Genomic DNA, 24,727 nt, shown 5'->3' with positions numbered 1-24,727 from the left:
CAGCTCAATGGCAGTTGGGGTTGGGGGATTTACTCTTGTTTATGCTCTGACCACCAGCCTGGGTGAGAGCAGCCAAATCAGGCCATGCTGCTCCTACTTCACACCTTCACACCTGCACAGCACCTCAGCGCTGCCTCAGCTGCCAGCAGGTGAGGGGCACCACTGGCTTGAGTAAATTAAGCCTGGGCTTAGAACTGATGGGATGAGTTTTGCAGGGGATGGCTGTGTATAGTAGGAAAGTGCAACATTTTCTGAATGCTGCTGGCCGGAACAGCAAAGGGACAGCTGCACTTCCAGCATGACTCCAGTCCTCTGGTTTTGCTGAACTTGCATCATCAGGCTTTCTCTGAAGTATTTGACACAGAGATTTTTCAAAAGTATTTAAGCTTTGCTTTTGGGCATTTCTGTGTCCCTCCCGGTGAAAGTTTCCCTACTGGAGCAGCTGCCTGTGCTGCATGGGGAGCTTTGGGTAACCCACAGGTAACTTGTGCAGTGGCTGGCGCTGCTGCAATGTGGAGAGCGTGCATTCCTGGCAGCAGCGCTTGGCTGGGAAAGCTGCCGTGCTGTGAGCTGCTTCTCTTCCCAAACCTGGCACCAGGGGAAAGGTGGAAAACTTTTCATGTGGAAAAATGAGCTAAAGACCTTACTGCCCAAATCCTACCTTTTAGAGGAATCAATACTTCTGCTGCTGTTGGGAAGTGAAACGCTGCACTGCAGCAGCACGAATGTGATGTGTCCCTGTCTGGGGTGAGCCCCCTGCACTTTGCATAGCGGGGGGGACACCCAGGGGGACACCCAGGGGGACACCCAGGGGGGACACCCAGGGGGACACCCCCCCCACAGTGCACTCTGTCTCCCACTTGGCCACCTCTCACCTTGCATGCTGCAGGAAGGGGGTCACAGCAGTAGCAAAGGACACTTGTACAGTGCCCTCCTGGCAGCGTGGGATGAAGGTGTTAAAACGGTCTTTTCTAAGGTTTTCTAGTTCTGACTATGAGCTGGATTTTGTTTTTTCCTCCTGAATTTGAGGAGGTTCATTTTAGTGTTGTGTTTACTGCTTGGATCTTTGGGCTGAATGTCATCTTGTGTTATTTCTTGCCACATCTTGGGTTAGTTTTGCAAGCTTATTTTTACCTTTGGGTTTTAGGTAGGTTTTTTTTTTTTGTTTTTTTTTTTTTTTTTTTTTTTTTTTTTTTTTTTTTGGTGATTGCCTTTAAAAAAAAATTTGCTAAATTAATAATTTAGAGAAGAAAAGCCAGGTAAAGCCAAGTAAATGTATCTCTGCCCTGTGAAGGTTCAGGAAATGCAAAGCTATGGAGGGAGGAGACATCAAGCATTTTAAAACAGCAATATTTGAAAACTGTTTTAAAGTTAATCTTTTCAGTATTGGAGAGCCAATAACAACGTCTTTGGCAGGCTTGTGCAGGTGCTAAAGCTTTCCTGGCACCTGCATCTGTATCTGTTTTGCTGCAATGCCATCAGGTGCTTTTGCTGCAGGGTCCCTTCTCCTTCTGCCAGCAAAGCTATGGGAGGGCTGCTCCCCTGGGCAAGCAGAGCACCTCTGTCGTGTCTGTGCTGAGCCCCTGGGAGTGGCAGCAATGCAATATTTCTGATTCAAGGCATGTGACAACAGGCTCTGTGCTGGGACTGATACTGGCACACGAGCGGGGGCTGCTCCTCAGTGTGGGGAGCTGCCCCTCAGCCCCAGCCTGCCAAGTGCCATATCAGTGCACTGCTCTTCACTTCCAGGACCTTTGGTGTCCTAAATGGGTGAGAACGCCCTGGGACACGTGCCCACCCAGGTGGCCTCCTGTCCCCAAAAACTGGCCTCCAGCTGGGAAGCCTCTGCCCCTGCAGCCCCCTTCTCTCAGTATAGTTCCTACCCAAAGCCCCAGAGAGCCCCGGCTCCAATTCTGCCCTCTGGCAGTGGATGAAGGGGCACAAAGTCCCCTTTGGCAGAGATCTGGGGAGGGGGGAACAGTGTGAGTCTCCCAGAAATGCAACAGCAGCCCTGGCACATGTGTGGGGCTCTGCGTGGTCCCATCTCATGACCCAAAACTGGCCGGAAGGGCTGAGACCTGCTCAAAGCATCGGTTTTGAGGAGGGTAAACGAGACAAATTTTTGGGGGAAGGTGGAAATGTAGGACAAAAGGGAGACCTTTCCTCTGCCTGATGTGGAGGAAATTAAAAAAGAAAAATGCTAACTACTGCTCAGAGCCCTTTGCGGGATGAAGAGGGGCTATGGCATTGCCGGCAGCATTCCCTGCTCGGCCCCCACTTCCACCAAGCGCTGTTCCCGGGCTCCTGGGATGGGGTGACTCTGGGGTTATGGGGCTCTCCGGCCCTGCTGCGGGGGAGCGGGATGGGCGCAGGGGCTTCCCACGGATGCGGAGCCACAGCGCGGATGCCCGAGAGCTTCTTCCTGCAGGGCAAATGGGAGGGCATGGGGTGGCTCCCGGCATCGAAGTGGCAGGTATTGAAAGAATATAAAATATATATAATAGATTTAGTTTTTTTCCCCTGCACCAGTAAACCACGGGTCCATTTGCACCTGTAATTCTCTTTTCAGAGTGGATGTGATGCAGCAGCCGCTGCCACCTCAGAAGTAAACGAGAAGTAAAATAGAAATAAATGCCCGCATCTGCCCCGTTTTTAAGGCAAACGACAAAATAATTTCGTGTCTCCCGGTACAGCCAAACCCGCGCAATGATCGTGGGGGCACCCCAAAGTCTGGGGAGAAGATCCAGGCTTTTCCTGCAAACGAGCGGTGCAAAATCTTGTGAGATAAAATGATGGAAGAAGGTGGGGGATCTCTGTAAATATGTTGTGCTTCGGCAGTCTTTATGCTCAGGTCGCCTTGGAAGGCGGAAGGGCGTCGGGGATGGCCGTCCCTCCCGACTCCCCTTTCTGTGGTTTCTGACATGGTCACATCAAAGGACCCGCTGGGGGGATCTCTGCACAGCCGAGTCCCTGAAATTTGAGCCTGGAGATACAAAACCAGATGATATTGATATATTACTGAACAGAGAAATATTGGATGTGTCTGTACGTGCGCGATGCCAGAGGTTTGCACAGTTTGTCTGGAAACGCCCGGAACTGGAGGCGGGTTTTAATAAAAACCATTTGCCACTTGTCTTCAATTAGGGTCTAGAAATTTAGCAAAAAGAAGAAATGTCTTTTTTTTTTTCCTCCCTTGCTGCTGGGATCAAGAGGTAAACGCGGCGCCCCTGCAACGATTTCGGGGCTCCGCGTTACAGGAGGGAGGAAACACAGGCGGTATTGTCGCGATCCGTGTCGGGGTGGCTCGTATCCCGACACACCTGACCGTGCTCTGCCGTTTCCTCGCGCGGAGCAGGACCCCGCCAGCCGCGGAACCCCCGCGGGGGCTCAGGAGCGGCGGCACGGGGACAGCCGGCTCCGGGGGCCCGGCGACTTCGCACCGGGGCTCTCCTCAGCCGGGCGTGGAAAGGTCGAGCACGTTTCAAGGTGGTGTATCCTTATTTTCCTTCGCAGTGCTATGGGGAGAGCCCGAGCCGCGACGCCTCTCCCTCCCCGCGGCTGGGCAGCCACGAAACATCCTGTCACCCCTTCCCAGGCAGGTGATGGGCACCTCGGAAAGCCAACCCCCACCACCAGCCCCGGCCCCAATATTCCTGCATCTTCGTGTCCACGACAAATAGAGGCAACGTGAGACAGAAAAAAGGGAGGAGGGAGAGAAATACATGCACACAATAGCCAGGCAAATTGTTAATAACTCCGGCGTTTGGGGAAGCCGGTACTGTAACTGCGCTCTCATCAGTCACCGCTCCTGAAGTGATAGTAAAAATGCATCTAAACATGCTGCGGTGTGATATATAAAAGCACAGCGGGATGAGCTGCTTTCCAAAAAGGGACTTGGTGATTGGTTATGCCTTGGCATGATTGACAAGAGCTTAGTTTGGTAAAGAGAAGACACGCAAGCTTTCACAGCGGGATTTCTTTTCTAAAATATATCACACTAGCCTTTGAAAAGCGCCGCACACTATAAGGGAAATAAGGTTGCTTTATAGTGCGCTGACATTTCTTTAAAACACAACTAAGATCAAAAAAAGAAATAAAATGTGTTCCAAACACAATGTTTTAATTAGTTTATTCTGTGCATTTGCTTTTATCTGATGTATATATCACGGATCCCCACCCTTTAATTAAAACAACTGGCTGCCTATACAACAACATAGACAAATGCTTAACTTTCTCCTTTGTAGCTACAAGCAAACTCAATTTACTACGGCTCTCTGAAGAGTTTTTAAAAATAAACGTGGACTCCTTGAAAGCTATTGGGAACGGGCGAAGGTAGCGGGAAATGGCTGTTTCCTGGCTTTGAAAACTTGAGAGGATGTGGAATGTGGCGGGCAGCCCTTCCCGCAGCCCTGCCCGCAGCCCTGCCCGCAGCGCTCACCCGCCGCCTCCGCGGGCTCGCAGCCCTGCCGAGAGAATCGAAACGCAACGAGGGCACAGAGCTGCCTTCATCTGGGAGCCGCAGCTGAAGGGCTGCGATGGGGCTTTCCGTTTGCTTGGTTGTGTTTTGGATTTATCTTGGTTTCTGTCTCTTGATAGCTTTTTTTTTTTTTTAATTTTGATTTTGGTGCGGTCCTCATCGAAGCCCAGATTGCCGCAAGCCCTCCCTCCCACCGGCACTGCCCACTCCGGGCTCGATCACTTGACGCACCTTTTCCACCGCCGTCTCCCCCGCCTCTGCCCGACAAGGTTCTCGTTACCGAACTGATTCTCCGGGTAGGGGAAGAGAAGTCCTTTAAAAGGCTTCGACTCTTTCACCCCGTGGCAAGCACATCGTTCACAGGCGGGTTAATCGTACCGCGGGTCCCGTCGCTGCCCCCAGCGCCCGGGGTGCGCTCCCGCGTCCCGCAGAGCGGGGCCTTGGGGAATTCCACAGCGAAAATGCAGAAGGGAGGGAGTCAGACCCGCGAGGGGACGTCTGTGTGGGGACATCGGCAGCGAGAATACGGCTGGCTGTCCCCGAAGCCCCGCGGACACAGGCAGGGGATGAACCACCCCGGTTCCAAGCCGGACCCGGGCAGAGGGGGACATTGGGGCAGAAGCCCCTGCCCCACTCCGCACCGCTGTGATTCACCCGCCTTGGCCCCAAAGCTTCGGGAGGGTTTTGCCGGTGAAAGCGGCTCCTATTGCAGGACTGTTTAACCGAGGAAAGCGTGCGAGGGCTGAGCCCGGTTCCCTCCGGGAGCCACGGCCGCCCAGCCCCCGCTGACCCACGGTGCCCGGGGCGGCCGGAGCCCGTCGGGGCTGCGGGCTGGAAGGGCCCCCGAGCGCTGCCCTCGCTGGCGAAACGAGTGGAACAGGGGCGAAAGGACGAGCGGGTCAGACCCACAGCTGTGCGGGAGCACCGCCTGTCCCGGAGAGGAAAAGAACACAAGAGAAAAAAGGGATGAGCAGATCACCCAAGGGGACCGTCGGGGATGTGTCCTGGGCCGGAGGGCGAAGGGGAGCTTGGTCCTCTCCCCGACACCTTGGGGAAAACCCCGGGCCGTTGGGGGAGAGTCTCTGGGCGATGCGGCCAGAGAGAGGATGGCGAAAATCGTCGTTTTAATTGTTTAAAATACTTTAAATCGTTCAACACCTTGTTCCAACACATCATCGGGGCTGGCGAAATCGTGTCCCCGTCTTAATGGAATGCCGGCTGCGGGAGACACCCGCGGTGCCCGGTACCGGGGTGCCCGCCGATGCGCGGAGCCGACGCGCGTGACCCGACCCCCGGTCTCGGGCCCACCTGCGGCCCCCCTCAGATCCCTGCTCCGCCCGAGCACCGAACGGGCAGTCCCGGCCGGCGGCAGGTCCCCGCCCGGGGCCACAGGGAGCGGTGACTCCCGCTGCCGACCCTGCAGCTCCGGGCTGCGGCTGTGCCCAGTGCTGAGGGAGAACGGCTGGTAGCGAGAGGGAGCCCCACGTTCTCTCCTGGGACTCCAGGAGAAGAGCGCTCCAGCCCGGCACAGCCCGGGCCGTCCCCGCAGCCGCCTCAGGGACCTGCTGCAGGCTGAGCAGGGTGCCCAGGACGGGCTTGAATCTGCTTCCCCGGAGCTCGGCAGCTTCCCGGGGCTGACCCTCAGCAGCTAGAGACCGCTGTTTAGAGCCCCTAGGGGTGCCGGTTCAAAAGGGGCGATTTGCCCCCGGGAAGAGGGTTTGTTGCCGGTGTTTACACCTGCTGTGAGGCCCCGGGCGGAAGCGGGGCTGGAACCGGGGCAGAGCCCCATGTCTGCCTGCCCCGTATCCTGCCGGGCAGGGTTCGGGGGCCCGTCCGTGCGCGGGCAGGGGCGGGGGCAGCGCCCGGAGCCGCGGCGGTCTCGGCGGCCGTCGGGGCCGGCCCGGCCGCTCCGCAGCGCCGCCCCGCGCCCGGCCCCGCCGCAGCGCTCCGCTCGTGGGGCCGCAAGCTGAACAACTGGGGCGAGGGCTCCTCCCGGGACAGCCCCTCCTTATTCTTCCTCTCGCTTCATCCCCATCGGCTCCTCGGAGAATCTCTGCACATCAAACCCCAACTCAGCACCGCCAGGGTCACCCATCGGGGCCTCTCCGTCTCACCGGTGCTCGCCATTGGGCGGGGAGGGTCTGCCTAGCCTCGCCCGGCTCCCGGAGAACGGCCCAGGGCAGGAGAGGGCCGCGTATTCCGGGTGCGGGCTCGGAAACAGCCGGGGCAAAAAGGCAGCGGCCTGGGCACGCTGGGGAAATGGGCGGCTCTGCCCCGGCAGCTGATGCCGGCCCGGCGACGCCCGAGGCCGGGATGCCTCCCCGGAGCCCTGGGCTTGCGGTTGCCCCTCAGGACTCAGTCACGCAGAAAGGCTGCCTAAAGTCTGTGTCCCCCGCAACAGCGGGACAATAGAGCCACCCTTCGGGTCACAGGTCACCTCCTCGCTGATTGAGATATTCGCCGCTTTCCCCCACCCTCTCTGCTCCTCGGAGGCGTGGGGGGGGTTCCTAGGGGCGCGGCCGGAGGGTGCGGATGCTCTCGGCCGGGCCGGGGTGCCGAGGCCCCGGCGTGCCCTGCTGCCCGCTCGCGGGTCTGCACTGTTCCTCCTACTGATGGCTTAGCGAGGGGTAGGGGGTGGGAGAGATGAGGAGTGGGTGTTTCCCCCTTCCAGAGTGTGGCCTTTCCTGGGGTGACTCCGGTGCGTGGCCGCCCCAAGGTGCAGGGAGCCGCCTCAGCTCCCCGCAGGGCTGCGACACCCGTTGTTCCCTACTCCTAGGTCTACCTCGGCCCCATTTGGGCGACAGGACACAATTTATTCTGCAGCACTTGAACCGGTCCTCGTGGTTTTCCCACTCGTTTCCGAGCCCGATGCATATTTCCCACGCAGCTGAACGGTGATCTTCATTTTAGGGGGGAAACTTCTCCCCATCATCACAAAACGAGCAACAGACCCTGGTGCGCGGGCGAGGCTGCCAGTGTCGGTGCCGACCCGGCTCCCCGGGGTGCAGGGGAGCCCGCTGGCACCTACTGGTTTCCTCGCCACTCCAGTCTTTCTGCCTGCCTCCGTCTGGCCTTTGATATTCCTCGCCCCCTCCCCTTGCCGAAGTTCAGACCTGTTTACTCCAGCCCGGATCTCTGAAGTTCAAATGTACATGTGCTTCCCCCTCCGCTGAGTGACAGCTACAATGGAAATGTCTCGTTCGCTCCTGGTTTGCATATAATTACACCGGAGATGCAATATGTTTATGGCAGGAGAAAAACTACTTGTCTTTACGCTTGTTAAGGATATTCATTTAACCGCGATACAGCGCGGTTTAAAAGCTCTTTAGGGTGGATGGAATATTCCCCTCGCCGCCGGGTCTTAGCTCAGCGCGAGGGGACTTTTGTTGCCGTTATCCCGGGTTTGTTCTGCCTTTTCCTCGCATTCTCAGTGTAAGGGACGAGGGAAATCCACAGAGCCACCGACCTACCACTCCTGGGGCCGTGGCTGAAACTTCACCTGCCCCGGCCCCGCTGTGAAATCTGCCATAAAGAGTGGGCACCCGTTGGGGACCGCGTTTTCCTCCTGCGCTGGAGGGCCCAGACCTCGCGGTCTTCTCCCTGGCGAGGCTCTCGGGACCGTGCCGGGTGGTGGGACGGGGCAGCGTTCAGCCCCGGGAACTGCGTTCAGCCGAGAAGCCTGGCAGGGAGGTCCCGGCGGGCTCTGGGCACCGAGGGACCCGCAACGCTTTCCAGGGAATTTTACATTTTTGCAGCTCTTAAATTCCAAAAACACTTAAAAGGAAAACAAAACAAAAAGGTGGGAGAACTGCACAATATTTGTTCTTGACGTAAAGCAGGGGGTCTTCCTCTGCCTTCCCGTCGCGTTGGGAGTACGGAGGGAAAAGGGAGCCTGGAGACTACTTTTCCGGTTGTTGTTTGCACGTTTGCAATTGAGATAGATTTTAAATGGAAGAGATGAGAGGTACCCCGACTTCTGGAAATGAATTGAGTTTGTCCAGAAATACCGCTGAATAGAAATGGAAATTACTGAATTGATAAAATAAAGTACAAAATATATTATATATATAAATATATACACACATATATTCCGAAAGTTCAGCAAGGGAAAAGCGATCATAGGCTATACAGACAATGCCTTGAAAAAAAAAACAAAAACCAAAACAACAACAAAAAACCCCAACAACAACAACAAAAAAACAACCAACCAAACAAAAAAAAAAACCCACCTCGTTTTATACAATTTTTGCTCCCAATTTGGCAAATTCGAGTCAGGAAGCAATGGGGTGTAAATAGTGACAGAACGCCAGTGCGGATGCTGCCGGCTGCACACACCCAGGCAAAGTTGGCAGAGTAGATGTGGGAAACGTATAAAAAGAGATTTATAGGTTAATTGATGTAGCCCGATCCGCAAGTACACAGCTGCTAGGCAGGCTGTGGCCACCAAACCGTCCCGAAACGGGGAGTTCTCGTCCAAAGCTACGATCGCTTCGTTTTTCTCCCCAGTCCCAACCCCTCGGGATGTTTTTGTCGAAGCCCCGTGGTCGCACCATTGCCGACGCAGCGAGATTTTTTTTAGGCGAAAACCAACTTAAATTTATTTTTTTTTTAAGCTTCCGTCGCCGTGGAGCCACACTCGCTCCTTCTCTCCGAGCCGGAGGGTTTCCCAGCCCACACCCGCGCCTCCCTTCCCACGCCGCCCGGTCGGGGCAGCCGCAGCCCCGCGTGGCGTGGGCACCTGTGCGGGCAGAGCCGCTCGGCCACCGCCACCGGCCCGGCGCATCCCACCCACTGGGGACACAATGCCGCACGTGAGGCCTCTGCACAAACAGGGGTCAGTCGCCCTCGGTCGCTCCAGGTCGGCGACTTCAGAGGCGCTGCCCTCCCCGACGCTCAGCTGACGGGAATAATTGAATTTCCACCCCCTTCCCCCCGGCCGTTGTTTTTTTTTTTTTTTTTTTCCCCTTTTTTTTTTTTTTTTTTTTTAAGTTTTTATTGTGAGGTTGGTTGTTGTCGAGAAAACCCTACACGTGCGGGAGGCAATTAATGACCCCGCCGCAGCCTTGCGGAGCCAGGCAGGTAGAGCCTCAGCGGAGCAGCAAGGTGGCTGCGGGCCTCGCCCCGTCGCCCCCGGGGGCCGCAGGCTTGTGACCGGGTATCCCTGGCCCTGTCCCGGCTTGCCGGCGCCCGGGCTCCCGGCCGAGCCGCGGGACGGGCTGCGATGCTGCCGGGTCTCTCGCCGCCCGCGGAACGGCCGCGGCTGGAGCGGCGAAGAGAAAGAAGGCGGCCCCGAGCGCCGCCGGTGGGGGCCCCCGCCGGGTCCCCCCCAGGGCGGGTCCCCCCCAGGGCGGGTCCCCGCGCTCCCGCCTCCTGCTCTGCTGCGATCGTGCACCAACGGCAGCGGCGGACTCACCTTCCGACTTTGGGACTGTTCTTGGCGGCTGTGGCCTGGGAAATTTGAGTGTTTGACGGGCACCGGTGTTATCTCTCGGGGAGATTTTATATCGCTGGCTTTTTTTTCTCCCCTTTCTTTCTTCTTTTTTTTTTTTTCCCTCTGTCTCTCTCTCTCTCTTTTTTTTTTTTTTTCTTTTTAAATTTTTCTTGTACTCGCCCCCTGCAAACCCTAAAATAAAGAAGACGAAGCCTTTCCCGAGGCTGATTGGGGGGAAGAATGTGAAAGGGACGCGGTTATAAAGCGCTGCTTGAAGCGGGCTCTCAATGCGTCTCTGAACTTGATCAGATTTTACGTTTCCTGCAGAGAGCCGGCGGCGAGCCTGAGACCTGCCCAATAGCCAGACTTGGGGGCTCAGCAAACCTCAGGATATTACAATTACAGCCATCTTTCTTTCTGCCTTTTATTTCCACTCTTGCTCCCTATAGTTCTTTGCAAATGCTTTCCAGAACAGAAAATGAGTGGATTTATAGCGCTGTCTGCAACTGATAATTATTCCAAGGCAGAACGTTTCCCTTGCAAAATAAAATTTAAAAAATAAGAAAAAAACAAAGAAAGAAAGGGGTTAAAAAGAGAGAGAGAGAGAAAGAGAGAAAGATAAAGAAAGAAAAGAAAGAAAGAAAAGAAAGACAGAAAAAATAAACGAGAGTAGGGAGTAGGAAAAAGCCAGCTAGGAGCCGCCGTGCCGGGCGCTGCTGGGCCGCGCTCCGCGGGTCGGCAGGGGGTGGGGGACGGGGCGAGGGGGGGAAGAGGGGCTGGACGCGGCCGGCGGGGTGACCCCCGGCCCGGTCACGCTGCGCACCGAGGCTGAGGGGCAGGAGCGGGCTCTCCACGCACAGTGCGGGCGGTTCTGCTCTCGTGTTTAATCAGTAAAGGTAAAAATGAATAGAAAAATAAAACAAATGTATAAAGTATATATGATTATATATATGTGTGTATGTATGTATAGATAAATTATAAACAGCCTCGGCTTTTTTTTTTTTTTTTTTTTTTTTAATGAAATTTTATTTTTGAACCAACGCGGCGGCTTTGCAGCGGCTTTACGCCTCCCCGCCGCGCCGCTTGGGGCGAGCATCCCGCGCGGCATGGGGCGGCGCTGGCCGGGCACGGGCGGCGGGACACGGGGGGACACAGCGGGGCCCGGGCCGGGACACGGTGGGACACGGCGGGCCGGGCCGGGCCGGGCCACGGCAGAACACGGCAGGACACGGCGGGCCGGGCCGGGCCGGGCCACGGCAGAACACGGCAGGACACGGCGGGCCGGGCCGGGACACGGCAGAACACGGCAGGACACGGCAGGACACGGCGGGCCGGGCCGGGCCGGGCCACGGCAGAACACGGCAGGACACGGCGGGCCGGGCCGGGCCGGGCCGGGACACGGCAGAGCACGGCAGGACACGGCGGGCCGGGCCGGGACACGGCAGAACACGGCAGAACACGGCGGGCCGGGCCGGGACACGGCAGAACACAGCAGAACACGGCAGGACACGGCGGGCCGGGCCGGGCCGCGCGCGGGGCTCGCTCCGCGGGGCTCGCTCCGCCCGGGCCCCCCCGGCCGCCCCCGCTCCCTCTACCTGCGGGGCGCGCGCGCCCAATCAGCGGCCGCGGCGGCGCGGGGCGCGTGCCAATCAAGCGCGGCGCCGCCAATGGGGCGGCGGGCGGCGGGTCAGGTGACCGGCGGCGCGCGGCTCCCCATTGGCGCGGCGCGGCCTGGCCCGGAGTTGGTTTATGTGCGAGGCGCGGACGGGCGCCCCGTCAGTGCCCCGACGGTGCCGAGCGGGAGCGCGGCCGCCCCGCGCCTCCTCGCCCTGCTGCGCCGCCCTGCCCGGCCCGGCCCGGCGCGGGGGGCGGGTGCCTGCTTTGGGGCTGGTTGTTTTGGGTTTTGTGGTTTTGTTTTTGGTTTTTTTCCTTGGTTTTTTTTTTTTTGTTTTGTTTTGTTTTTTTGTTTTGTTTTGTTTTGTTTTTGGTGTCGGTCGGGGGGTGCTCGCCTCGCTGCCCGCCCGCAGCCGGGGCCGCGCCTGCCCGCAGCGGGGGGCGGAGTGGGGGTGCATTTTGGGGTGGTTTTGTACTTTTTTGGGGGCGGGCGGGCGGAAGGAGCGGGGGCGGGCAGGCTGCTGCCGCGCCGACGGCCCCGCGCCCATGACGATGCTGCTGGACGGAGGGCCGCAGTTCCCGGCGCTGGGGGTGGGCGGCTTCGCGGCGCCCCGCCACCACGAGATGCCGGGTCGCGACGCCGCCGGCGGCGGCATGGGGCTGGGCCCCTTCGGGGACTCTTCGCACGCCGCCGCCTTCAAGCTGAACGCGGCCCCGCACGACCTCGCCGCCGGGCAGAGCTCGGCATTCACGCCGCAGGCGCCGGGCTACGCCAGCGCCCTGGGCCACCACCACCATCACCACCACCACGCCGGCCAGGTGCCCTCCTACGGCGGGGCCGCCGCCTTCAACTCCACCCGCGACTTTCTGTTCCGCAACCGCGGCTCCGGCATCGCGGACGCCGCCTCCGGCACGGCGCAGCACGGGCTCTTCGGCGGCTCCCCCGGCGGCTTGCACGGCCCCGGCGGCATCCCGGACACCCCGGGCTACCTGCTCTTCCCGGGGCTGCACGAGCAGAGCCCGAGCCACACGTCCCCCACCGGGCATGTGGACAACGGGCAGATGCACCTGGGGCTGCGCGGGGACCTCTTCGGGCGGCCGGATCCCTACCGGGCCGTCTCCAGCCCCCGCACGGACCCTTACGCCGGCGCCCAGTTCCACAACTACAACCACATGAATATGAATATGGGCATGAACGTGGCGGCCCACCACCACCACCACCACCACCACGGCCCCGGCGCTTTCTTTCGGTACATGCGCCAGCCCATCAAGCAAGAATTGTCCTGCAAGTGGCTCGACGAGAGCCAGCTCAGCCGGCCCAAGAAGAGCTGCGACAGGACTTTCAGCACCATGCACGAGCTGGTGACCCATGTCACCATGGAGCACGTCGGGGGGCCGGAGCAGAACAACCACATCTGCTACTGGGACGAGTGTCCGCGGGAAGGCAAGTCCTTCAAGGCGAAATACAAACTGGTGAACCACATTCGGGTGCACACGGGGGAAAAGCCCTTCCCGTGCCCCTTCCCGGGCTGCGGCAAGATCTTTGCCCGCTCCGAGAACCTCAAGATTCACAAGCGGACGCACACAGGTAAGGCCCGTGTCCGTGTGTTCCCCCGCCCGGGACGGAGGGCTCCGGGGCTGCGGGGACGGGCTGGGCCGGCGGCCGGCGGCGTGTGAGCTGCGCGGCGCTGCCTCCGCTTGGCCTCCGGAGCGGAGGGAACCATAGAAATGCTAATGAAATCTCATTTTCGGTGACTTCCGCTCCTTTTTTATTTTTAGGCCTGATTGGCGTCTCTTCTAATTAAATCGGCGATACTTTTGTCAAAGTATTTTTATTTGCAGCCCCGACTTTCCTTCAGCCCTCCTGCATGGGTGGAGGGAAGAGAGGGGGAAGGCTGGAAGCAAACGTACTTTGGCTTGTATCCTCGAGTAGGTCTTGTAAAGCTGTCCGAGCCGCTGAATTTATCTCGGGTCTTCTCCTTTCCCAAGCTCGCCCAGCCGCCTTCCCTGCTGGAGCCCAGCGTGGGCCTGGCGGGAGGTGAGTTAAAAGTCGTAAAGGCTGATCCAAATTTATCTGACACGTAACAAATCTTGCTGTCCATCTTCCCCTTCATTTGTTGTGGTGCTTGTGCATCCCTAAGGTGGGGCGAACAGGGCAGATGCTGTCCTGGGAGGAGGCGGGTGGGGATGGAGAGGGGAACGGCCCTCCTTCACCCTCTCTGAATTTCACAGGTGAGAAGCCTTTCAAGTGCGAGTTTGAGGGCTGCGACAGGCGCTTCGCCAACAGCAGTGACAGGAAGAAACACATGCACGTCCACACCTCCGACAAGCCCTACATCTGCAAGGTGTGCGACAAATCCTACACCCACCCCAGCTCACTTAGGAAACACATGAAGGTAAATCACCCCGGTGCTCCAGCCCGTTCCTCCCTGAGCAGTGATGCTCAGTCGCCGGCGTGCTCAGGGCTCATTCCCCCAGAGCAGGGCAGAGCTGAGCTCCTTGTTCCCAGCACGGCCCGAGCCGTCCCCGCTGTCTAGGCTGTGGCTGGAGCACGGCCCGGGGAAATGGCGTAGTTTCTTTCCGTGCTGCCGCTGGTGCAAGCGCTGCCCGGTTTGAGGAGCGGGGCTCAGTGCGGGCAGGCTGTGCGGGTGCAGCTGCAGCCCCTCGTGCTGGGATGCCGCAGCCCCCCTGGCCAGGACGCTGCGGCAGAGGGTCCGGGGGCCGCGGCAGGCGTTTGTCGCCGGTGCTCAGTGGCCGGCCGGGCATGAGCTGCCTGATGGCCGGGCAGGGCCGAGCCGCTGCTCCGCAGTGCCCTCCTGCACGGAGGAGCAGCCCAGCGGGGTGCCGGGGGCCCCGAGCTCGCTTCCATCTCTGCCTCTTGGTTTTAGGTGCACGAATCCCAGGGGTCGGACTCTTCCCCTGCAGCCAGTTCGGGGTACGAGTCCTCCACCCCCCCTGCGGTGGGCTCCGCCGGCAGTAAGGACTCCACTAAAACACCGCCGGCCGCCCTGCAGAGTAACCCCGGCCATAACCCTGGACTGCCCCCCAATTTTAATGAGTGGTATGTGTGAAGGCAGCTGCTGCCCGGCCACAGACTGGACCAAATGCATAGGGAACGAGGAAAAAAAAAAAAGGACAAACCAAGCCAACTGCAGCTCGCTCCCACGGAAATGGAGTTTCCACACCGACGACCGCATAGGGCTACACCTACTTAACTGCCAGGATGCGGAGGGGGGGGGCTCTTTTATTATTATATTATAATTATTACTAATTTTTTTTGCAAGCCCAGACGCTGGACTAGCCATGTCCTTTTCTCAGGATTAGATTTCTTTTTTTGTTGTAATTTTTTTTCAGCCTCAGTCTTTTCTTTGATTTTCACCCCCCCACCTTGCCTGAGTCTCTCTTCCTCCAATTCCCCACTTATTTTATTTTTCTTAATTTGTTTTTTGGTTTTTTTTTTTTTTTTTTTGTCTTTCTTTCGGTGGGATGTTGACATGAGGATGAAAATTCTCCTTCGCCTTAGTGGTGATTGTTTAAACTTACAGTCTTAAACCGTGCCAAAGTCCTGTTATGTCTTGAACTTTCCTTTCTAGCTCTCCTGCTGCTTCTTTCTCTGCTCTTCTCTTTCTCCTTCTCTCTCCAAGCATTACACTTGTGAATGTATTCTCGTCTGATGGGGTCGGTCAGTATTTTTCAGGATGAGGATGTGGTGTTTATTCTGCCCAGATTGTGACGTTTAGTATAACAGTTGCCTTTTTGTAATAACTTTTTTTGTAAATACATACCCATGATGCCATATTTATCGTTCGTAATTTAATTATTGATACAAAGTGCCGGGAACTGAACAATATTTATGGGGGAGAAAAAATTGTTTTCTAACAAAAAAATACAAACAAACAAAAAAAAAATCCAACTCTGTACAGCTTTTGGTTATAACTGCTTTAGCATTAAAAGTTTATTGTTTTGGAAAGAGCCGGTTTTGACCTCCTCCGGGGCACGGGGCAGCGGGTCCCGTCGCGGGCCCGGATGGCGCTGCCACCGGGGCCGGGCCGTTGTTTCCGAGCCGGCGATGCCGGGGGAAGCCCCCTGTTCGCCGCCGCTCTCTCTGCTGTGCCTTTGTCCCCGCCCTCCGCCGCCCGGCGCTTCGCTCCCCCGCCAGCTTCCCGAGCGGCCCGAGGTCGGGCCACGGCGCCGGCGAGCTGGAGCAGCCACGGGGGCAGCGGGCCGCCTCGACGGGGAGGTCCCCACGGTGAGTACCCGGCGAGTACCGGGCAGCGCGGGCTGTGGGGCCGCGAACCGTGCCGGACCGGCCCGCCGACACCGGGCTGCTTGCCGCGGGGGGCCCGGGGGGACCTCGCGGCGGGCAGGACTGTCTCCGTTATCGTCTGGTTTGTTTTGTTCTGTTTTTATTTCTGACTAGGATGCGGAAAAGCCTTCCCGTCTTCAGGAAAGAGGGATCGAGATCAAACGTCTCCCCCGAGAAACTCCTCGGCGTTGCACAGGAGCCCCAGGCAACTAGAGCGACGGTGGAAAGCGCCCCTCCCGGCACATCGCGGGGCTCCCGTTGGCGGGAGGGCGCCGGCTGGCCGGCGGGCTGGCCGCGGCGGCGGCGGGAGCGCCGACGGCCCGGTGCCCCGGCGGGGCGCGGCCAGCCCGGCCGCTCGGCTCCGCATCCTCCTCCGGCAGTAGGGGCTTGCCGCGGGCTGAGCCCAGCCCCGGGGGCAGGCAGGGACCGCACTACGGCCGCCGCACCTTTGCTGACCGGGGGAGACCCCAGAGCGGCCCGTCTTGAACTTGACTGGGGGCAGAGTGGAAGGACGAGGGGTGGCCCATCCCCTCCTCTTGCGGCAGGGGCCGCTCGGGCGAGCAACCCGCGGAACCTTGCATGCTTTGAAATTTACATTTGAACAAATTTACCCTCTCCTTCCCCCAAAGGTAGGGAAAAAAAAGAAAAAAAAAAAAAAAAAAAAAAAAAAAAAAGGTTTCTCGGGCAGAAAAGGGCAGGAGAAAGGTGCATTGCAGCCTCTGCAGCTGCACAGCTAAAAAAAAAAAAAAAAAAGTACCCCCGAGCTCCCCGCTGGCCCCTTAAAATAGTTCCCATCGAGGTGTCCGTCTAGACGTGGATCTCTGCTTCTCTTTTGCTGTGAAGTCTCTCTCTCGCTGCGCGCAGAGCCCAGCCCGGTGCCGCTGGCGGAGCGCTGCTGGCCCGGCTCCGTCCGGGGCGCGCGCGGGACCGCCCTGCACCGCGGCGGGCCAGGAGCAGCGGAGCCGCCGGGGGCCGTCGGCTTTGCCTCGGACACCCACCTGGGTCGTGTCTGCGTTGCTCCGGACCGCGCCAGGCTCGGAAAAGGTGCCGGTAGGCTCGGTTTCGTTACTGCTTTGCTCGGAGCCGGGGAGGCGCGGGGCGCGCAGGGCTCCGCGGGAGCGCCTCGGGACGGGTCCTGCTGCTGTCGGGCCCGAAACGCCGTCCCGGGGTGGGGGCCTCTGCTGTGGCTGGAGCTGTCGGGCCTGGGGAGCCGTGGCCGGGAGGATGTAGCGTCTCGGATCCTGAAGTAGCGGCCCCGCTGGAGGATCAGTGCAGGGGCCGTTTCTGGCCCCACAGCGTCTCTGGCTGGTCCCCGGGGCTTTGGGCCTTGCTGGCAAAGCTGCACTCCTGCCTGCCCCCGCAGGTGCTCCCTTCAACTGGCAGCGCTGCCCCTGCCATTTTTATAGCCAGGGCTTAAAACCAGCATCCTGGCTCATTTGGCTTCCCTGGTGTCACGTCCATTCCCCTACCCTCGGGCGTCCCCGTCCAGACAGGGCTTGCAGCCAGTTTGCTGAAGAGTGGAGCAAACTGTGGAACTGCACCCCACTGAGGTCCCAGGTCCCCCATGGCCATTCTGCAGCCCTCCAAAAATGGGGCATGGGTTGGGCAGGTGCAGCTCTATGTCTGTGTCTGGTACGAGATGAAGCAATGGATTTGGGGTGGGTATAGAAAGAGCTGGGGAGCTGCTTGGCTCTGGAACGCTTGCAAAGCCAGGGTTCAGCACCGTGAGGTGGGGCAGGAGGACCGTGCCTCCCGAGCGTGGAACGAACGGTGTTCTGGTGGGCGCTGCTGCCAGCGCCTCTGCCCCACCAGCTGCTGCTGGCTCAGACTTGGGAGTGACACCAGAGAAGGGCTGTCTCACCCTGCAGCCTAGTCCTCAGCCTTCATGGACAAATACGAAGTGTTTTTTGTAAAAAGAGGTAAAAAGTCCCTGTTCCTTACCCTTGCCCAGTTGCAGGGAGATACGGAGAGTTCTGGAATGGGAAAGATCCTCTCTCCTGGATGTCTTAGGCTGGTTTTGTGAGTTGGGGAGAGACAGCTCATGATTTTCAAAGTCAGGGCCTGGCAGTGAAGACCTGTGCTCACAGCTTGGACAAAAAGATTACAGAGCTCATGAGGGCAGGACAGTACTGACAGGGCAGGTGCCCTGTTAGCTCAGCTTCTAGTGTGTCATGAAAATGGGACTTGGGTCACACCCCAGAAGAGTCCCAGGACTGTTCACCACAAACAGGGGACATATTCTGCTGGCCTCTCCCAGACTAGCAGCTCTCTTGAAATTGCTGTGCTTGCTTTTGAGAGCAGGATTAGGTGGATTTGTCCCCAGATAAACACAACTCAGGATGGTTTTCTTAAAGGGGTAACGTTGATTCATTGTCTATAAGGAATCTAAGCAGGGGCAGGCGATGAACTGGAGCCATTCCATCTCTGCCATGCTTTATGAGCCATGAACATTTTGATTCCTTTGGTGTCATTGTTTTTGCATATCTGTCTCTGTGTCTGGTGTAATCCTTGGAAAAAAATTTTTGTTTTCAAGCATTGTGCCTGCCATTAGCATGTAGTGGTTGCACACTGTGTGAAGGCAGAGTCCTGAAGGCATTTTGATCAGGTTGTGTTCAAGTGTCTCGGCTTTACGGCATCAGGAATTAAGTTTCTGTAACAAATCTGTTTGCTGTAAAGCTCCAAAGCAGTGGATAGGGTGTAGTATTGTGTGTTTGCATTTTATTTTTTTAATATAATGTTCTCAGATTAAAAGCATCATATACTAACACCAGCTTTTTAAACTGAGTGTAACTTTGACAATTGTTTGATAAATCATCCCTGTTATTTATGACTATTACTGTGATCACCTGTAAGAAACATATTTCTGCAGAGATGCACTCCTCATTTGAAGAGGTGAAACTCCAGAGAAAGCCTGTATTCTTTGAGAAATCTAATTTTATATTGGAGCATGCAGAAGGAAATAGTTTGTATTGTAGTGACTAATCTGTACATCCCCTGAACTAAGATATTTAGTTAACCTTTCTATGGTGTTTGTATGGGATAAAAATATAATCTGTCTTGCTAATGCCTGCTCACCTGAACATAACTGTAGGCAGTAAAAATGTTTTTGTAAGAGCTTACAGTGGTGAGTGAGAATGGCAAAGCAATGACCTGCCCTGCAGACGTGATAGGAGATGGTTTAGGCTGGCTTTACAGACATCTGTTCTGTTCAAGTCATGGAAAAAAACCCTGCAGAATCCAGAAGACGCAGTTGTCAAAATAGGTGCAGATATATTTTAATATTTAGATGCTAGTTTTATTCTCAGAAAAGAAGGTTGTGTGCTGCGTACGTTTTCTTTTAGCTGATACTTTGGTAATGTTTCTCCATTTCAAATGTTTGTGTGAAAAGAAACTTTAATAAAAAGAGCTAGGAAAAAAATAGTTTAGCTGAATGATTTTGGCAGCTTGTTCAATAGTGGCAGCTTTGAAATTGTCAAGGCTTGACTTTGAAATGAGCGATACGTGGAGTTTCGTTTGAGGGAGATGCAGCCCGTGCGCTGGGGATTCATTGCTGTGCACGCTGGGAGGGTGTCCTGACCTGGGACAGGGAGACCCAGCGAGGGGAAAAGCCCTGCCGGTGCTGCTGCCTGGGAGGAGGCCGGGGAAGCTGGAGAGCCTCATGTCCGAGGATCATAAGGGATACGTGCAGAATAGGGCTGTTCCCTTGTTTTTATTGTTTTTCAGAGCCTGGTATAACCCAGTCTAGGCCTGTGGGGGTTCTGCAGCTACAAAATGGCTCCTGGCAGGGTTTGGGCACCGGGCCTGGCAGGGCGAGGGGCTGGGCAGAGCCCCCGGCCCTCCTGGGGCCGGGCCCGGCCGCTGCCCGCTCCTCTGTGCTGCCCTGCCCGAAGCTGGAGTGTGGCAGGAGAGATGTGCAGCCTCGGTGGGGTTTGGGAGGGGACGGTGTTTCTCTGTGCAGCCCGTGCCCGGGCAGGTGCGGGCCTTGCGGCAGGAAGGGCTCCTGTGCCCTGCTCACAGCGTGCTGGGCAGCCTCTGGCTGCCAGGGTCACAGCAGGGTGGAAAACGGCAGCGTTTTGGTTTCTGCCGTGGGCTGGCTGCATCTGTGTGCCACACAACAACCCCTTTCGAAAATACAGTTCCGTCCGGAACGGCTCGAGAGGCAGGGCATTGACACACAGTCTTTGCCTGACATAAAATTAATTACTAATCTCTGCCTTCTTTAAATTCGTCCCAGCTTCACTCAGACATTATTTCCGTGCAAAATCTGGTGTTTGTTATTTTTTAAAGTATTTTTGCCACTTTCTGTAGTTTACATAGCATAATTCTTGTTCTGAGAAAGATGTTGTTCTTTTTGTTTGCTTTTGTCCTTATTTTGATTTTTTTTCTGTTTGTTTTTTTACCTGTGTTAGTAGAATGCTATTGGTTTTAGGGTTTCCACTACTTCAGCGTGTTCTTACTGAAAATAAACTTTTTTTTTTTTTGTTTGCATTTATTAAATCCATGGACTTGAACTTTTCAGAGATTATTGGTAAACTCAAGAAAAAATGTTAAGCTTGTGTTGAGATTGGTGAAACTCAGCCTTAACTATCAGAAACATTTTAATTTGGAGTCAGATATGATCTTTGATTAAGAGAAAAAGCTTCATGCAGCAGGTGATGTGACTGAAGTTTCTGAGTCATGCAGAGTGCAGAGTTTGCAAGGACTGTCTCTGGTTGCTTACTGGTCCAAGGACTCCTGGTGAGGAAGGCAGACATTCCCCAGAATACTCATTTCCCTGCAATATTTTTATTTTTACTAAAAAGAAGATGCTGCAAGAACTTTCTGTGAATCATAAATATTTTAAAATCATATGCCATGTGCACTTGAAATGGATTTGCTCAATTTTACAAGATTATAAAAGAAAATAAAATGGACAATTTTTTCTCTTTGTCTCCTATTTTTCAGAGCCTCACTATGCAGATTTTATTTTGCTGCCTTTTTTTTCCCCCCCTGGTGACATCTTCAAGGCCAAAGGGGCACTTAACTTGCTTTAAAAAGTCTTTTAAAGTGAGCTTGAGTGTTTGTGTAATTTCATGATTCTGGAGCTTGACTTAGATTTTTTAAAATGAGGCTATTGCAAACATTGTAAAAATTGGCAAAACTGTGCGGTAAAATATATATTTAATTTTTAATCTTGACCCATAGGAGTATTTTAAAATAATACAGCTAGTAGAAGTTTTACTTTAATGGCTTTGCAGCACTCATTTTGTTTTTAAAATGAGATACCAATGTGTCATTGCAATCTGCTACTTTTTTTCTGTTTCCTCTTTGTTCTTTGCTGATGCAGAAGAAGGCGGGCAAAGACCAAAGGAGTTGAAAATGTGCCTTGAAGACACTCCCCATACCTTCTCGGGAGGATGCTGGGCTGAGGTTAAAAAAAACCCCTCTCTGTTGGTGCTCACTTTATGTTGCCGAGGTCTTGATTTCAGAGGAGTTCCCTTTAAAAAATGACTGGCTGGAAATATTTTTTTTCAAAAAGAAGAAGAATATATATTTTTTTTTAAATTTAAACATTAGCTCCTTTTTTAAACTGTGAGATTACATGGGGCATTTTTAGAATTATGATTTGGTAAAGAACTTCCTGTGTCCTGCCCGGGGTGCTGCTGGGGCTGAGCTCTGGCAACCTCATCTCACAGCCGTGGTCTCTCTGTGTGTTTAACGTGAAACCAGAGTGGACCTTGTACGCTATGTCATGATGTCTGCAGTCAGAGGACAGAGGAGAAAACTGCAGAGGGCTCTTCTAAAAGTCCCAATTTCAGACTAAGTCCACTCGATCAGCTTTATAAAAATTTATAACTCAAAACTCCAGAAATTTGTAACACAAACCTGAGCAATTGTAGTATTAAAGCAAAGTTTTGTTGTTATTTAATTTTCATCCAAGCTAGGGAAAAAAAATTATAGAACAATAGGTTATATCAGTACCTTAGTTGTATCACACTTATATTTCTAGATTTTGTGGTTTTGCTGTAGAGTAAGAAATAGTTCCCTTCCAGATTGACAGTAAAATTGCACTGAAAAAATTAAACTGGCATAAATGCCCCCTACAAAGTATAAAATCACATTTGTATTAGTGAAACATTAATGCCCTGAAAATGCGTTTTCTTCTTTTTGTTAGTTTTCTGCTCTTCATCTTGGCCAGTCTTTTACAAAAGGCTGGTTGTCAGTACAGCAACGGGACTAAATCATGCTCCGTGGAGAGGCTGACGCAAGGAAGGGGCATTGGAGAAATACTGCATTTCATAAACAAAATCACTAGAGCATTAGGAGAGCAAACATGTGGTTTTATGAACATAGTTATAAATATTTAAACATGCAAAATGAAAATGTTACTAAATATCTGTTTTTCATTATCTTTCGATGAACATTTTCATTCTTGGAAGCGTTGCTGGCTGTCTGCACAGAGCGATCACCACCCCCTCCCCAGAATGAATGATGTGTAATGTGAAAACGTGTTAAAATGCACAGTTGTTTGTAATATCTTCTACCAAAGTGGAAGACATTCTACCAAATTTGGTATTCTACTGAATCGCAAAATATTCTTGCCCAGCAAACAGGCAACCATCCTGATCTGTCAGCAGCTTGCTTGCTGGATGTTATGAAAAATCTGAGAATGGTTTAGAAAATATAAGATGTCACTCAACGAGGCTGGAGTCATGGTCTACCATCCTTTCTCCGTCAAAATTCCTACAGAAGTCAACAAAAGCTCGGGCTGCTGATTCCATCATTAGCAACGTATTATTTTGACGTGTCAACAAGCGTGGAAGAGTTCTGTGTGTCTCTGTGGAAGGGGTGGAAGGCTGCAGCAGGAGGTTTGGGTGGCAGCCTGGGCTCTGCCCTTGGCGGGCTCTCCGTGCGGGTTGTACTCTCACTGGTGCTGCACCTTTCAGCAGGGGTGAGGCAGGCAGCGGGGCACGCAGGTTGTGCAGCCCAGCCCGCGTGCGTGCAGGCCTGGGAGCAGGCGGAGGCCAGGCCGTGCCTCAGTGTGCCTGCTGAGGCCGGTGTCTGACTCCTCAGACTCAGCGCAGGCAGCCGGCTCTTGGCTGCGCTCCTCCATCTCTGCCTCCCCACCAAGCTCTTGCTGTGCATCTGAAATCAGGTGCCAGATGAGATATTTTTTTATGTACCAGAGAGCCCATTTTATATTAGTCCCATACTTAATGCTGGCTGTGCTGCGTTTCTGGTGGAGGCACGGCCCCGGTGCGCTGGCGCATCCACACGCACGCGCACGCTGTTTACTATTCCTCCTGCAATTGCTCCCACCAATAAATCTGCACTTGCTGTAGCCAGGATGGAAATCTTTGAGACAAAGGACTTGAATGGGCAGTTTTTTATTGCTGTTATAGAGTAGAAGGCCCCAAGCTGGGGACTACTGCATGCATGAATGCTGCCCCCCTTGGCTTGGTACTGTCTTCTGTGAGCTCTATACCAGTACCAGAGACTGTTAAGGGGAGAGGGCCCCAAGGCTGGTATTTCCCCATTTCAATTCCTACTCCTCTGACTGCAGCAAATCCCAAAGAAATGATGGCTGAGAAGTAAACTTGGAGAAGAGTGTAGAAGGGGCAGGCTGTTGGGTAGCGTAGGGGATGCGTGGGAGGGCAGCACAGAAACGTGGGAATGAGGAACGGAGGAACAAAAGAGATGCGGGTTGGCGAAGGAGGAATAGTGGAGTGAAAAGCGGCCAGGCTGGTGCAGCAGTGAGGAGCTGCTCCTTGTCCCTGTGTGTGAATACATCCAGCTGAGCCTTTTGCATTTGCAGGCTGTTCAGGCAGAGCCCCCACAAAAGTGTGTGAGTCTCTGGAGACGTGCACAGGGTTTGCCCTGTGGGAAGAAGCGTGTGGTGCTCGGGGTGAGGGATGCTGCAGGCTCCATGCTGCTGGCTTCCATGCTGCAGCCATGCAGGGCTGCTGTGTGTGCAGGGCTGGGCACAACTCGGGGTGAGGGATGCTGCACGCTGCTGGCTGCCACGCTGCAGCCATGCAGGGCTGCGGTGGGTGCAGTGCGTGGGCACCCGTGGTGCCGTTCCTGTGCCGGGGCTCTGGGGTGGGGATGGGGCTCAGTCCCTCAGTGAGCCGGGCCTGAGCTGCAAGGGGGAGAGAACGGGCTGCCGTCCTGCCGGCAGCTTTGTGACCACCAGGCCCGGGGGCAGAGGGGCCCTCAGGGAGCTGTTGTTGCCCTCCTGCTCCCCCATGGCTCCCACTAGCCCCCGTTGTTGCAGGCCACATGTGAGTGCTGCCCTGGCGAAGGGACTGGGGTTGGCTTCTCAGCAGCAGGAGCGGCGGTGCTGTGCTCCATCTACTTGCGTCAATGCAGACCTTTCCATGGACTCCAGTCGGGGTTGGATCAAGCTTTGCATGATTGTGGCCCTTGTGCATTTCAAAACTGTGTTAATCTATATCTGGATCCCAATGGGGGCACTCGGGATGAGCTGAGCTCAAACAATCCTTGGCAGGAGGGATGGACTAGAGTTGGCAAGGATTTTTGTCCCATTATTGGTTACTCGGAGGAAGGAATTTACGCACCATTTTAATATATGACAACTTGAGGTCTGTCATCTTTAGCCTATTAGAAAAGCCTCATTTTTAACAAATCCCAGAGCGTTTACCAGGCATGGTGCTGCAGCTGGGTTGAGACTGCATGCTGGTCCTGGGCAGAGGCACAGCACTGCTCTCTGTCTCTTTAGACATAGAGCAACTTCTGCTGCCAGGTCAGCCCTGTGGGTGCCAGCCCCAGCCCTCCGGGCTGCTAAGCTCTCACTCCCGTTTGACCCTGCCAGCAGGAGAGGTGGGAATATTGGGGCAGAGAAAAGCAGTCACAGTGCAGCTCATAGAGCAAACTCTGCTGAAAGCTCTTCCCGACCAGT

General features: G+C 55.2%; 2 protein-coding genes and 1 long non-coding RNA gene across 4 annotated transcripts in view; all 3 read left to right on the top strand.

Annotated features, from left to right (window-relative positions):
• Positions 1–12,061: 12,061 nt before the first annotated feature.
• Positions 12,062–15,318, top strand: ZIC3 (Zic family member 3). Of its 2 annotated transcripts, none has more exons than XM_053955883.1 (3): positions 12,062–13,110; positions 13,755–13,867; positions 14,411–15,318. In XM_053955883.1, exons 1-3 carry the CDS (start codon positions 12,069–12,071, stop codon positions 14,591–14,593), a joined length of 1,338 nt encoding a protein of 445 aa, XP_053811858.1. In that variant the 5' UTR covers positions 12,062–12,068; the 3' UTR covers positions 14,594–15,318. The 2 variants fall into 2 exon arrangements, with proteins under 2 accessions (XP_053811858.1, XP_053811857.1); XM_053955882.1 differs by having other exon boundaries at positions 13,755–13,918.
• Positions 15,319–15,412: 94 nt separating this feature from the next.
• Positions 15,413–16,440, top strand: LOC128795256 (translation initiation factor IF-2-like). Its single transcript, XM_053955884.1, has 2 exons — positions 15,413–15,771; positions 15,943–16,440. The coding sequence occupies exons 1-2, from the start codon at positions 15,549–15,551 to the stop codon at positions 16,209–16,211; spliced, it is 492 nt and encodes a 163-aa protein (XP_053811859.1). The 5' UTR covers positions 15,413–15,548; the 3' UTR covers positions 16,212–16,440.
• Positions 16,441–16,534: 94 nt separating this feature from the next.
• LOC128795257 (uncharacterized) overlaps positions 16,535–24,727 on the top strand; it is a 64,875-nt gene continuing 56,682 nt past the window's right edge. Inside the window, exon 1 of the long non-coding RNA XR_008433459.1 lies at positions 16,535–16,878. This is a non-coding gene — a long non-coding RNA (uncharacterized LOC128795257). The remainder of the gene's footprint in view (positions 16,879–24,727) is intronic.

Source organism: Vidua chalybeata, chromosome 14 (assembly GCF_026979565.1).
Source record: "Vidua chalybeata isolate OUT-0048 chromosome 14, bVidCha1 merged haplotype, whole genome shotgun sequence".
Taxonomy (NCBI): domain Eukaryota; kingdom Metazoa; phylum Chordata; class Aves; order Passeriformes; family Viduidae; genus Vidua; species Vidua chalybeata.
Note: the sequence above shows the minus strand (reverse complement) of the source record. Positions and strands in the feature narration are given on the sequence as shown.

Bases quoted from the DNA above. Each gene is read 5' to 3' on its own strand.
- ZIC3 (XM_053955882.1), top strand. From the start codon at position 12,069: ATGACGATGCTGCTGGACGGAGGGCCGCAGTTCCCGGCGCTGGGGGTG. The intron at 13,111-13,754 runs GTAAGGCCCGTG...TGAATTTCACAG, and splicing joins TCACAAGCGGACGCACACAG to GTGAGAAGCCTTTCAAGTGC. The intron at 13,919-14,410 runs GTAAATCACCCC...TCTTGGTTTTAG, and splicing joins CACTTAGGAAACACATGAAG to GTGCACGAATCCCAGGGGTC.
- LOC128795256 (XM_053955884.1), top strand. From the start codon at position 15,549: ATGGCGCTGCCACCGGGGCCGGGCCGTTGTTTCCGAGCCGGCGATGCC. The intron at 15,772-15,942 runs GTGAGTACCCGG...ATTTCTGACTAG, and splicing joins TCGACGGGGAGGTCCCCACG to GATGCGGAAAAGCCTTCCCG.